Raw genomic sequence first — 13186 nt, forward strand, 5'->3', positions numbered from 1 at the left:
GATTAAGTTGATGTGACTTAATGCGTGACTGGATATAGGGAGTGAGGTTGTATTGGTCCGCTCTCACACTGCTATAAAGAACTGTCTGAGACTGGGTAATTTGTGAAGAAAGGAGGTTTAATTGACTGACAGTTCCACAGGTTTAACAGGAGGCATGACTGAGAAGACTCAGGAAACTTACAATCATGGTGGAAGGCAAAGGGGAAACAAGCACCTTCTTCACATGGCAGCAGGAGAGAAAGAGAGTGAAGGGGGAAGTACCACACACTTTTAAACCATCAGATCTCGTGAGAACTCACTCCCTACCACGAGAACAGCACAGGGGAAACCCACCCCCATAATCCAGTGACCTCCCATCAGGCCACTCTTCCAATTTGATATGAGATTTGGGCAGGGACACAAATCCAAACTGTATTAGAGGGCATATTTCTGCACAAAGCAACCAGATGGATATTAATGCCATTAATTATAATTGTGAAAATGAGGTTGAGGGGACACAAGTTAGGGAATTGAAATGGAAAGGTGTGATCATGTGATGGAAGGTGAGGTCCAGGATATGGACACTGTTCGGACATGTTTATTCTGTTTTGCAGCCATGGTCGAAGGCCTTCAGGTCACAGTGCCCGACAAGAAGAAGGTGGCCATGCTCTTCCAGCCCACTGTGCTTCGCTGCCACTTCTCAACATCCTCCCATCAGCCTGCAGTTGTGCAGTGGAAGTTCAAGTCCTACTGCCAGGATCGCATGGGAGAATCCTTGGGCATGTCCTCTACCCGGGCCCAATCTCTCAGCAAGAGAAACCTGGAATGGGACCCCTACTTGGATTGTTTGGACAGCAGGAGGACTGTTCGAGTAGTAGCTTCAAAACAGGGCTCGACTGTCACCCTGGGAGATTTCTACAGGGGCAGAGAGATCACGATTGTTCATGGTAATAATGCCCCTATTTTGAGTCTAGGAAATGGGAGGGAGGTTAGTTTCATTCTTCCCTTCCCTTATGTCAATATGGTGATATTCTAGCCTCTCACCCTTTCAGACCCTCAAGACTTTTATTTTATTGGAAATGGGAGCATCAAGAGACCTATCATTGCCCTAACGGGATGGTGAGGGGGAAAAGGGTGGATCGTGTAAAATCTCCTGAAGACATACAGATGAACTTTGGAAAGAGTCTTTACAGAGCCCAGCATCAAGCCTCAGGAGCTTGTTTTTAGAGCTGAATTGACACGGGTTTTAGGGGAAAAACTTCTTCAGCCAAACATCCTATACCTTGACATCAGCCTTTAGGGTCCTTTCCCAAATGTGGAAAGCAGACTTTTTTGCTGGGAGAAGGGACGTATGCATACAAATAACAGAGCCAGGTAGATGCTTGGCCCAAGCCCCAGGTGGCTTTGCATCAATTCCACCCTTTCTCTTGCTCTCTAAAGCTCTGGACCTCAAAAGGTCCCAAGAGTCCGATATGATCTATTCGATTATTTGAATTTTGAAGAACTCCTGTGATTTTAGCTTATTTCCATGAGTTCAGAATAATTCTGGCATTTTCCTGGCTCTTAGGGGCCTCTGCAGGCCTGGTTCAAAGCCATCTCCTACTCCTGAAACTGCACTAGAACTAGACTGGTTTCTGACAGGCTCTAGTTGTCCTTCCTTAGAGATGCTAGTTTCTGTTATGGTTCTGTTGGTCTTGTTTGTTTGTTTTAAGCAAAGCACACATCTTTCAACCACCATCCAGATAAAGAAAGAAAATACTGCAGATACCCCAGAAGGTTTCTCCCTTCCTAACCCCCATTGTTTAGTGTTTTTCTTTCAGAGGACAGAGTTTTAGGACTGAGTCCTTCTTTTTGTGATAACAGATGCAGATCTTCAAATTGGAAAGCTTATGTGGGGAGACAGCGGACTCTATTACTGTATTATCACCACCCCAGATGACCTGGAGGGGAAAAATGAGGACTCAGTGGAACTGCTGGTGTTGGGTAAGTGAAAACAACAGGTGACATTTTCATCTTAGACCGCTTGCACTTGCACTGTATCCTATCCCTCTTCTCACTTCTCCCCTGTGTGCATTAGCAGGTTGCATACACAGTCTTATCTTTCATGCACACTCCCTTTTAGAATATGCTCTTTATGAGCAGTAGCTGTACTTATTATGTCTTACTTCTTGAAAGCTATGACCCCCCGCCCCCACCTTTTATCATTGTCCTGAATATTTCTTCTGCTTTCTTCATTTTTTTCTCTCCTTTCTACTTTCACCTTTAACCTTGATTTCTCTCTTTGTCTTGTTATATGCTAATTTTGAAGAAAATGCTAGAGGCCTTTGAAGCAAGGTAGAGATTACACAGATAAGAATTCACTGATGTGTCAGAACCTCCGGAGACATCAGGAATCTTTTCCCACTGGATTATCTCCACTTAAAACAATCATAAGAAAAGACAGCTGTAAACTAGAGAGTTTGGTAATAAAAGATGCCCAATAAAAAGAGCTGCTTGGGAGATGTACTAGTGTTTAATTGGAAGCCAGATATCTTGAAACCTGAAAGTGTCCAAGTTATGCTCAAAGCAAATACATCTAATCCTTATTAATATTAATCTCCTCATAAGTGAAAACTCATTATTTTTGGCTACTTTCCTTTTTTGTGGATTGGAGGAATGTCAGTGGGAGCTGACCTCTGTATGAAACTGAAAATTGAGCACATATTTTGTGCTCTATTAATGTTGTTTGAACAAGAAAATTAGAACATACAGAAATAAGAAAAGAAACTGCATAATTGTAGGGAAAAAGGTAGTTCAGGATATACACTTAAAGCCATTTTCAAAAGAAATTACATTTTTATAGCTTCCAAGAAACCAGGTGATAGCAATTTGGAGTAATTTGTAAGGGTGCCTCCTATTAAAAGTAAATGAGGTTGAAGGTAGATTTGTACCCTATATAAAAATTGTAGAAACTCAATCCCTAGGGAGAAAGTGGCAGTTGTTATTTAGGATTTTTAGTTTTAGTCTTTATCATGATTGTGTGACTTTGGCAAAACAACTATTCTGATGCCTTAGCATTATGTTTTTTATTGTTTTATTTTTAAAAATTATTTTATTTGATTTTATTTTTGAGACAGAGTCTCACTCTGTCGCCCAGGATGGATTGCAGTGGCTCAATCTCAGCTCATTGCAACCTCTGCCTCTCAGGTTCAAGTGACTCTCGTGCCTCCAAGTAGCTGGGACTACAGGCGTGTACCACCATGCCCTGATAAGTTTTTGTATTTTTTAGTACAGACAGGGTTTTGCTATGTTGGCCAGGCTGGTATCCAACTCCTGTCCTCAAGTGATCTGCCCACCCTGGCCTCCCAAAAGTGCTGGGATTACAGGTGTGAGCCACCTCGCCCACCCAGCCTCATAATATTTTGTAAATTGGATTAAGGTGATAATGGTCTGCCTTATTAGAAGGTTGACTTAATTCAAACAAAGTCTTTGGGTCCAATATATAAAGTGTAACTTGTGACTTGTAAAAGAATGGAAATATGACTGATATTCAGCAGGAAATGAAAAAGTAAAAGGCTTATATTGACATTGTAAAGAACACAGGGAGATCAGATCTGGGATCTGCTGTGACTCTATAAATCAAAAAGGAATAAAAAGACACATTTTTGCTTAATCACAACCCTAATAGCCAAGTTTGAAGGAACAAGTGGCTCATTGAGCCCACAATTAGCTAATTGTGAACATAGTTATTTGGCCAGGGCAGCCATTTGCAGAGAAGTAGTTGCCTGTGCAGGAAAAGGAGGCCAGGTAAAAACCACTTTAAATAATTTGGTCCCAGTTGTTCTGCAAACATGGGGAAATAAATAGAGTGAAAGCTTTGTCATCTGAGGATGTGTTGAAGTGTATGAAGGGCATTCCTCTGGATCAAAACATGCAAAGCAACTTGGGCAAAAATGCTATTCTCAAGGAAAAAAAGGGCCAGCAGCAGAGAGGTGAGTAAAACAGAAGTTCAGATGACAGTAGTCGCCAATTATGGGAGGAAAGATGAAGAAAAAAAATCAGTATTACTCTAAAGGAATCATAAAGGAAAACTTACCAAGGCTGCAAATCCAAACTCGTTGCAGTAGAAGCAGCCTGTCTATGAAACAGAGACATGCTAGGGCTCTTGGTAGGGAAGAAACACATTGTTCTCTTTTGTTCAACATTAGAGATATTCAAAGCATGATAAATTTGTCATGGAAACTTTTTAGGGCAACACTAGCTGTGTTACTTATTTAAAGGGGTTAGTTAGAAATCTACAAAAATTTTTCTGAGTCCATAAAGCACTGTATTTACTTTCCAAATACAAAATTCTGAGTCTTTTTTGTCTTCACATCCCTTTATACAATATTTCAAAATGCCATCACAGTTGTAAAATTTCTTATTTTGGGATTATTTCATCCTGCTGGCCTATTTGTTAAGTATTCTTTTTATGTGAGACCAGGAGAGCAAGCTGATTTCTGAGTTTATTTCTAAGGAGATGAAGACCTCTGTGAGAAGATAACTGGGACCCACAGTTTGCTAATTATAATGTTCATGAACCACTGGCTCAGTCATTGAATTTTATATGAGGAATGATTGGAGGATTTGGTCTAGCAAAAGTGGACTTGGAACAGTGAGCATGAGAAGTGTCTCCAAATATTTGAAGTGAAATTATATAGAAGAGAGAATGGAAACATACTCTGTCTGGCTAGATAAAATGGAATCAGGAGTGGAAGTAACAAAGGGAGGGAGTCTATCTCACTGTAAAAGAAGAGCTGGCGACATCTAACATTAACAACTGGAGACATCTAAAGATGGAATAAGTATTCTCAGAAATGAGTTCTATGTCCCTGGAGGTACTTATGCACAGGAAAAGGTATTCAGTTAAGTTACTTTTGAGCTTTATTTCTATTGTAAAGTTCTTGGTTTAAAAAGTAGATGAACATGGTTGATGTGACTCCCTTGATGAATAAGAAAATGATCTCCCAGGAAATCAATCCTCATGACAGAGAAAAACAGAGTAACAGATTGGTTACAAGAACATGCAGGGTGATTGATGTTCATTCACAAGGAACCCAGAAGAATAAACTGTGGTCTTTTGCAGTAGGTCAGGGCTAAGAGGACTAATCCCTCAAGAGTGAAGAAAAAAACTATTGATGGTGGCTTGAAAGAGTCAACTGCTGTAGCTTTTCTTGGAGATGATCACAAAATGGGGAGCAGAAAACAGGTTGAAATTACAGAAGATTAATTAGTAAGAAAAGATGGGTTAAAGATGTAAATTAGAGGCAAAGTTAAGAAGAATTTGGTTTCTTCATTATACTCAGAAAGGTAAGGATGGAAAAGTTGATGGAGCAAGATTGTGAAGTATCTTATATGCAAGACTAAGAAGTTTGGACTAGATTCTGAAGAGTTAGGGGAACCAGTGAAGAAATCTTAACAGAGGAATCGGATTAGATCTTAGGGTCAGAACAATTATTAGCAAGCAGGGTAGGTGAAGTTCCTGTTGACTCACTTTGGTCAGTTGTCCCCTGCTTAGCCTTTTGAGACCAGGGGCTCTTCATAGTTACTTTATCAAGACACAGAGAAGAATTAATTCTCCAAAGTAAATTAAGACACTGTTACATAAAAGAAGAATAGATTTGGGATGCCAAAAAAACAATATGTGTCTACCAGAGGATGCCATTACTACATCTAGCACTAATACTAATGTACACTGAAAATAAGTTGTAGTTTATAAAATTGTTCTGTAATAATCTTGTAAGGTAGGAGGGCAGGTATTATTTTCCAAATGAAAAAAGTGATGTCTGTGTTTTATGCCTAATATCCTAGTTAAAAAAGTGTCATCGATCAAACTCAAGTGTTTTGATTCCTAGCCTTATCTCTTTCCACAATACCACATGACCTGTCTGTATGAAGAAGCTATAGAATAAGCTATGTTAAAAAAAAAATGTGGTTACTGCTTGAGGCCGTGGGTAATGTTTGTTACTTGTTCCAGGTTTGCTTCAGTATTTCACTTTATTTCTTAGTCAAACTGCCCACAACCATTGACCGAAGCTCTAACTTCAAAGGCATAGTTGTTATTGTCTAGATTGCATTCCTTCCCACTGAGCATGACTCACCCCTCCTTCCACCCTATACGTCTGACCATCCACAAATCGCTATGGATGGCTCTTTCAGTGGTTTCAGAAATATCCAAAGATATGTGATTCACAGAAATGGGAGGACAACCACTGATTCAACATTAAACACAAAAACTATACTGAACACCCTTTAATGTCTTTTTGATGATTCAGAAGGTAAAGTCATTGTGAAGATGGAAATGCATAGTGTTTTGGTGCTTTAAGATGACAGTGACAGGTACCTTAGAAATATTTAGACAGTCATTTGGGATCACAGGGCCATACCAGCAGTCACAGAAGATGGGAGTGTCTAGAAATCTGCCATCCAAGATTAGGAATTTGTCTAGGATCCATGGTAAGGACAGGCTGTTTATAATCTGGAACCACGCCACTGTTTGGACAGGAATAAAGTTCCCTGGGGCATCTCCAGCTGGCAGGCAAAGGACTTCACCATTTCAGGAAGGCTCAAACAGGGAAGTTATTTTAAAATCTAAAAGCAGCTCTCCTTGTTCTTATGTCTTTCGATGTACAATCTGAGGGCTTGACCCCTTCTTTCTGATGTCCTATGTGGTAGCTTATTTTTTAAAGGCCTTTAATTAGAAAAAGGGGAAAAAGGCCTGGGAGGAAATGTGACTGGATGAACACCCCTGCCTGTGGGCCAAGAATAGAATAAGAGGATATGAGGGAAGGGGTGTTTAGATTCATCCTAAGGAAGACATTCCTAATGGTAAATAACAATTTTTGGAAACTATGGATGGTTGAGGGAAATTATAAGAAACTCCTCTGATGAACTTTTAATATGGAACAGGTTCTCTTGTCGGGGATATTACGATAAACAAGATGGTTTTTTGGAATACTTTCTATGATTCTGGCTTTATTTAAAAGATCCATAGATGGCAGAATTAATTCCCTGTTGAGGGTGATACCTCAAATACTGCTGTTTTGTGTTGTTTTAATATTGTTTCTGTTTTAGAAAAAAAGATACATGCTTATTGTAAAAATTTCAAACAAAACAGAAAAGTACAAAAGAAAGTATCTCCTAAAGATCTCACTATCCAAAGGTAACTGTTGTATTTTTCAGAACTCTTTTATTGTAAGGGATAGAGGCTCAAACTGGCTTAGGGGAACTCTGGTAACAGATAATTTGATTTACGTAACAGATAAATCTGGGGGTATTCCTAGCTTCAAGCATGGCTAAGTCCTGGTTTTCAGATTATGTGTTAAAGAATCTCTGTCTCCTCATCTCCATCTCCTGGCTCTGCACTCTCTGTGTTAGCATCATTTCCAGTCAGGATCTCTCTGCATGGGGCAGAGATGATGGCCCCCAGCAGATCCACCCTTCCATGGTCTTTAGCACCTTCCATCTCAAGAGGATAAAGTGCCTCTTTCCCCATAGTTTCAGTAAAAGTCCTGTTGTTGGGGGTGGCCTGTGTGTGAGAGGACTGTAGTATACCACCCAACCCCAACTGAACCTATGAACTGAAGGGAAAAGTGAAAAAGAGTAACTTCCTAAAGGAAACTCTGGCAATTTGTTTCCAAATGAAGAAAACAATGTCAGGCAGGCAAATAACAAACATGAACATTTTGGGGAATTCATCCATTTGTGCTTCTTTATGGTCCAAATGCAATGCTAATCCAGGAGGCCAGAAATAGGTATGCTCCCAGCAGGTCCTTGTGAGTAAGGCACTCATTTGGGATTGATTCTTCCCCATGAATGTAAGCCCACAGAATTGCCTTTGTTTTCCTGTCACGCTCCTATTTTTTTCTTCTATCTCCTCCTGTGATTTAACCAGAAGTACAGTTATATTACATAGATAAGTGGTAAAGGAATGGGCAGGCGTGTGTGTGTGTGTGTGTGTGTGTGTGTATTTTAGATCAAATTATTCACAATACTGTGCCTGAAATTGTTATTCTGCTTTAAAATAAACTTCTCCATCCACTAGTATTAAAAAGCCATATAGTATAAAATCAGTGAATTCTTGGGAGGGGACGTCTCAGAATTTGCAGTTGACTTTAGGGATGTTTAATGGGAGCATGTGTCTTAAGGCTATGCAGAAATGCCCCCGCACCTACCCCTGTGTTACTGCTGCCTCAGTTTGAATCCTGTCCACCCCCTACCCCTGTGACTTTAGTTCAGTCTCTTCAGAAAGGCTACTTGTTGCCAATGTTTCCCCTTTCTCCTTCTCCTTCTCTTTGCCAGCCCCAGCCTGGTGCTGCTAACCAAGGAGATTTGACGATTAAAAGGGCCTCAGCTCCCAGAGTTCCCATGGCAACAGCCTCCTTGGAGGTCTTTGTTGCCTGCTAAAACTTTGATCTCTGAGAGTGGCTGCTGCTGTTTCTTTCTAAGATTTGCAAACAGAGGAAGAGGGAAAAAGAATGAGGGAGAAGGAAGAAAAAGTTTACTCCTGGCAGAAGGGAGAAAAGGAATTAATTACAGAGCCACACTTTCGCCATAAATTTGGAGGCTACTTCTTTGGAACATCTTTTGACTTGAGCTGTACCTACATTTTCATTTGTAAACTCAATTATGCATCAGATATGCTTCAGATTATGCGTCAGTAGAGTTGATTCCCCAAAGAAAGCAGAATCATCCTTTCTATCATCAGCAGACACCTGTGCCTTCAGGTTTCCAGAACAGCTGAAATAACTCCATAGTTTTCCATGAGAGACAGAAAACAAATGAGGAGTGGCTTTTCAGGCCTCAGCCCCACTGCCTTTTCTCCCAGCACTCTCTCCTAGCTTTGGCCTGCTCTGCCCTGAGCTTACCTAGATGCCTCTGCTGGTCTTGTTTTTAAAAAGAACCAGAAAAAAATGCACTGAAGGGATGGAGGAGAGGGAAGAGCCAGAAAAGTTAGCCAAGTGTCAGCTAGAATCTGATTCTGGTTAATGACTGCCAATAACATTCATTCTACTGAATGAAGAGTGGAGTAGGGCTTGTGGTTCCTTCAAAGATGTGGGATCATGCCTTTCATTCTTTGCAAGAATCTTCCTTTGGCCTTCAGACCTTTCTACTCCATAATCTCAACCTTGCTCTTTGATAGGCACCATGGAGTGGAGTCAGTTTTGCTTCAAGTATGATTTGTATTTAAATTATGATTTTAAAAAATGATTATTTTTTGCATATTATATCCCTAGCACAGTGAGGATACAAAATAAATGACAGTGTCTTGTCTCTATAAAAATTACTGTCTTTTGGTGAAGATAAAAGATATATTTCTGAAGCAGTTAGAGAACAATACAAGAAAATATTAAAGCTGTATTTGGATATTAAATATGTAGGCCATTGATTCTCAAGAAGGGGCAATTGTTGCCTTTCCAGGAGATATTTGGCAATGTTTGGAGATAGTTTTTGGTTGTCACAACTTGTGGGATGCTGTGGCATCTAGTGGGTAGAGACTAGGGAGGCTGCTAAGCATTCTACAATATGCAAGGCAGCTCTCCCATTCCCCAAAGGAATTATCTGGCTCCAGATAGAAATAGTGCTGAGGCTGTGAAACTGATCTTGACCAAAGGTCTCTCTGGATATTGGATAAAGTCCACTGTGAACAGCAGAGGCTTCAGGGTCAGACAGCCCTGGACTCAGTGCAGCAATATGAACTTGGACAAGTCAACGTCTATGAGCATGGGTTTCCTTAGCTGAATAAATGGGGAGGGGTAATAAAATTTACACGGAAGACCTATTGTGAAGATTAAATGCACAAAGAACTTAGTAAATGTTAGCTCCCTTCTCCCACCCCTTACCACTCCCCACACCACATCGCCAGTGTTTCATCCCTAATCTGAGGGAACCCTCTTTAGGGAATTCTACATTTGGAGACTCCTGCTAAAGAGCTGATTTTCCTTTAGCCCATTCCACGGGCAGAGGCTTTAATGGCCGTCTGTGAATTGGCAATCCTATTGCTAATAGATTCACATTTTCTCAATGACATCTGTACTGTGTTTTGCCAGTGGTGACCCTAATCAGCCCAGTGGAAATCTTCCTGCTAGTGGGTTTGAAAGCATTCTGTCCCAGCATGCTATCTTTTGGTTGCTGTTGGAAGCCCCCATTTCTCAGTGGATGACCCTTAGTTAATTGCAGGGTGTTTACTGCCTAACCTAAATACAAGGATTAGGTCACACAGGCCAGGCCATTTGATGAAGTCTGGAGGGATCTGAAGAACACTGGACTTGGATTAGGATCTGGGTGAGCTTGGGAAGACTTTAGATAGGGTGACTTTACAACTTATCATCCAAACTAGGATACTCTTGAGAGTGAAAAGGGGGGACTTTTAATAATTTCTGGCAAGACAACAGGCATAAACTGGAACTGTCTAGGCCAACTGGTATGATGGTCACCCATCTTTAGCTGCTGACCACCTTGAAGGGTCTCCCATAGATTGAAGAGAACAGAAGATCCAGAGGGTTGGGGGGGAAATTAGTGTCGGCTCACCTCCACCTGCTGAACCCTGCTGCTAGCTGGCATTTCGTTCCTGGGGACCTATGTATGTGCACGTACATCTCCATTCATCTAGGTACCTGAATCGAGCAAAGGGGTCCAGCAAAGAGGTGGGGGTTTGACGTAATAGTTGTTTTCTGAAAAATTTGCCCTAAGATTTTTGAACCATAAATGACGTCGTTCGCGGCCGTTCACTGCCCTGTGTTAAGAGAACAAATGCGGTCTTGCAGGCGCTATTTCCCCTTCCCTAAGCCCCCAGCCACCCCGGTCGCGCCCGCCGCCCCCTCCTCGCAGCCTTTATTCCGCCTCACTATTTTTGCTTCACTTGTTGCTCATCACTGTGGGAGGAAACTCGGCCTTCAATTAGCGCGCATTCCTGGCGGCCCGCGGTTACCGTGGTTACCCCGGGCAGGAGCCGGAGCAGCTGGGTCAGCCGCGCGCTGCATTGTAGTCGGGTGGACCCGCGCCGGCCCAAGCGGGGGAGGAAACGGGGGCGGGGGGCAGGCGCGAGAGTGGGTGGCACCGAGAAATCGGCTCAGCCCCTGGAAAGAAAGAATGGCAGCTCTTGAAAGCCGGGCAGGAGACAGTTGTCCCATTTTTCTCCAAAGCCAGCTGCCGCTATTCAGGCGTGCAGGTTTGCGTTCACACGGGGGCTGTGCCTCCGACTTTGCTGAATTGGCTTCCCATGAGAGGGTCTGGGAAAGGCCCCATGGCCAACCCCTTCACACTAAGGGGGCTGGCCACGGAGGAAAGGGCAGGAACTCTGACAGTTTGAGACCTACCAAGTGTGTGCCCCTCTGTGTCTGCCTGAGACCGCCAGGGCCTTTTTTGGTTAAAGAAAGTGGCCATTCTTGCTATCTTTGTATCTGCGGCAGTCTGATGGATGGAGCACGGTGACTTCAAGACACCACACTGGGCTCCAAGAAACTCACTTTCCCCGTTCCATGACATCCCACGCTCCTCCACGGCATTTTAAAGTCAATCTAGCAGTCTTCTGCATTTCACTTCAGGCCAAGTCGACCATGTTATATTTCTAATAATATTTTGTATTTATTCGCTCTCTGGGGGTGGAGGTTGAATCACTATAGCACTTTGTGAAGTCAGATTACTTTGCAATCATTTTTGTTGTTTATTAGTTTGTAGCAGCATGGTGAATGCCTTTCAATTAGCCCATACTGTGTTATGATGTATTCAGTGATCATTTTTTCCGGTTGCAACTTTAAAAGGTGCTGAAAATTTCAGTTATCTCCAACATTTCCTACATCCAAAAATTGTATTTTAATTACATAAGTAGAGCAGTAGTGCCAAAAACATGAACACATTTCAGGGTCATTCACTACAAATATTAGGAGACTAGAAAGCAGTTGGTGCACATTTCTAGATGAAAGATAAGCAAAGTTTTGGGGTGGTGAGATATTGGGAAAAAAACTGGAATTGGGGTGAGTACACCTGGTTGTATTCTTGGCTTGATCATTAGTGAATTGTGTGACTTGGGGTAAGATTCTTAACCTCTCAGAGCCTCAGATCCCTGAAACATAGGGTAGAATATGGACTAGATGACCTCTAAGATCCTTTCTAGTTATAAAATCTGATTCTAGGATTCTGTGGGAATAGAAGTCAGCTCCTTAGGCCAAGCTTATAACTACTGCCAAAAACAAAAACAAAAAACAAAAAACCAACCTCAAAGCATTTATTAACAGTTAATTGTAGATGGTCCAATACTAGTTATTTTATGGATAGAATTCGGTTTCAGAATTATTCTCCTTTAAGACTATAATTTAAAGTGAACTAAACTGTAAAGGACACAGAAAGAAAAAGTAAACATATGAAATGCTTAAGAACATAGTTTATAAATATATATAAAAGAAAAGGGGGCTATATCCACATTTGTGATAGTCATAAACTATATTTATTAAATGCATGGTTACCATGGGAATATAGAATAAAAACTGGGATGTGTGTGCCCTTGGGAAATTTCCAATCTATTTGGGATTCCAAATAGCCATAGAAACAACTTAACACTTAAAAGCATAGCCATAGAAACATCTTTACACTTAAAAGGGCCAGAGAAAGGCATCTGTTCTCCTCAAAGACATAGGAGTGAAACATTTTGGAGGGTTAGGAGCTGACAGAACAGGGGGTGGATACAGTACATCCCTGAAAATGGATCTAGGGCATCTGAGGAAAGCTTGAAAGTGGGATGAAGCTGAGATGTGCATTAAACATAAGGGAGAAGAGGGGAACCACACGGAGCTGGGGAAGAAAGGCATTCCTCACTGTCCTAAACAGAAAGTTCATCTGTATAGTGTGTTGGCAAACCCTAGAAGGACTCCAACTTAATAAGTTTAAAGAAATGGAGGTAACTCTGCTGTCAGCAGTGGTGTCATAAAGATAAAGGAAATGTTATACTTCCTTTTCCTAAGTTCCAATGCATTAAACAATGTGTTATCAAGTGATTGAGTAAGCAGGTTCTGAAAACAGGTTTGTCCTAAATCCTGAACTTCTTTACCTTCCATTGTAACTTTGAAGGCTTGGAAATGATTAGAGCTTGGATTTAAGTTTGAAGAGTAGAGACCAAAACAGTCTTTTTGGCTGAAAGTTTTATGTGTATTTTATCTCTGTAATGACTTCCTCAAAAATACCCTAGGATAAC

General features: G+C 41.4%; 1 protein-coding gene across 7 annotated transcripts in view; it reads left to right on the plus strand.

Moving 5' to 3' along the window:
* ILDR2 (immunoglobulin like domain containing receptor 2) overlaps positions 1 to 13186 on the plus strand; it is a 59126-nt gene that overhangs the window by 16707 nt on the left and 29233 nt on the right. For all 7 annotated transcript variants that reach the window (XM_054655352.2, XM_054655387.2, XM_513968.9 and 4 more), the window contains exons 2-3: positions 594 to 926; positions 1843 to 1962. In XM_054655352.2, the coding sequence (XP_054511327.1) occupies positions 594 to 926; positions 1843 to 1962 (453 nt within the window). The remainder of the gene's footprint in view (positions 1 to 593; positions 927 to 1842; positions 1963 to 13186) is intronic.

The sequence above is a fragment of the Pan troglodytes genome, chromosome 1 (genome assembly GCF_028858775.2).
Source record: "Pan troglodytes isolate AG18354 chromosome 1, NHGRI_mPanTro3-v2.0_pri, whole genome shotgun sequence".
NCBI classification, from domain to species: Eukaryota; Metazoa; Chordata; class Mammalia; order Primates; family Hominidae; genus Pan; species Pan troglodytes.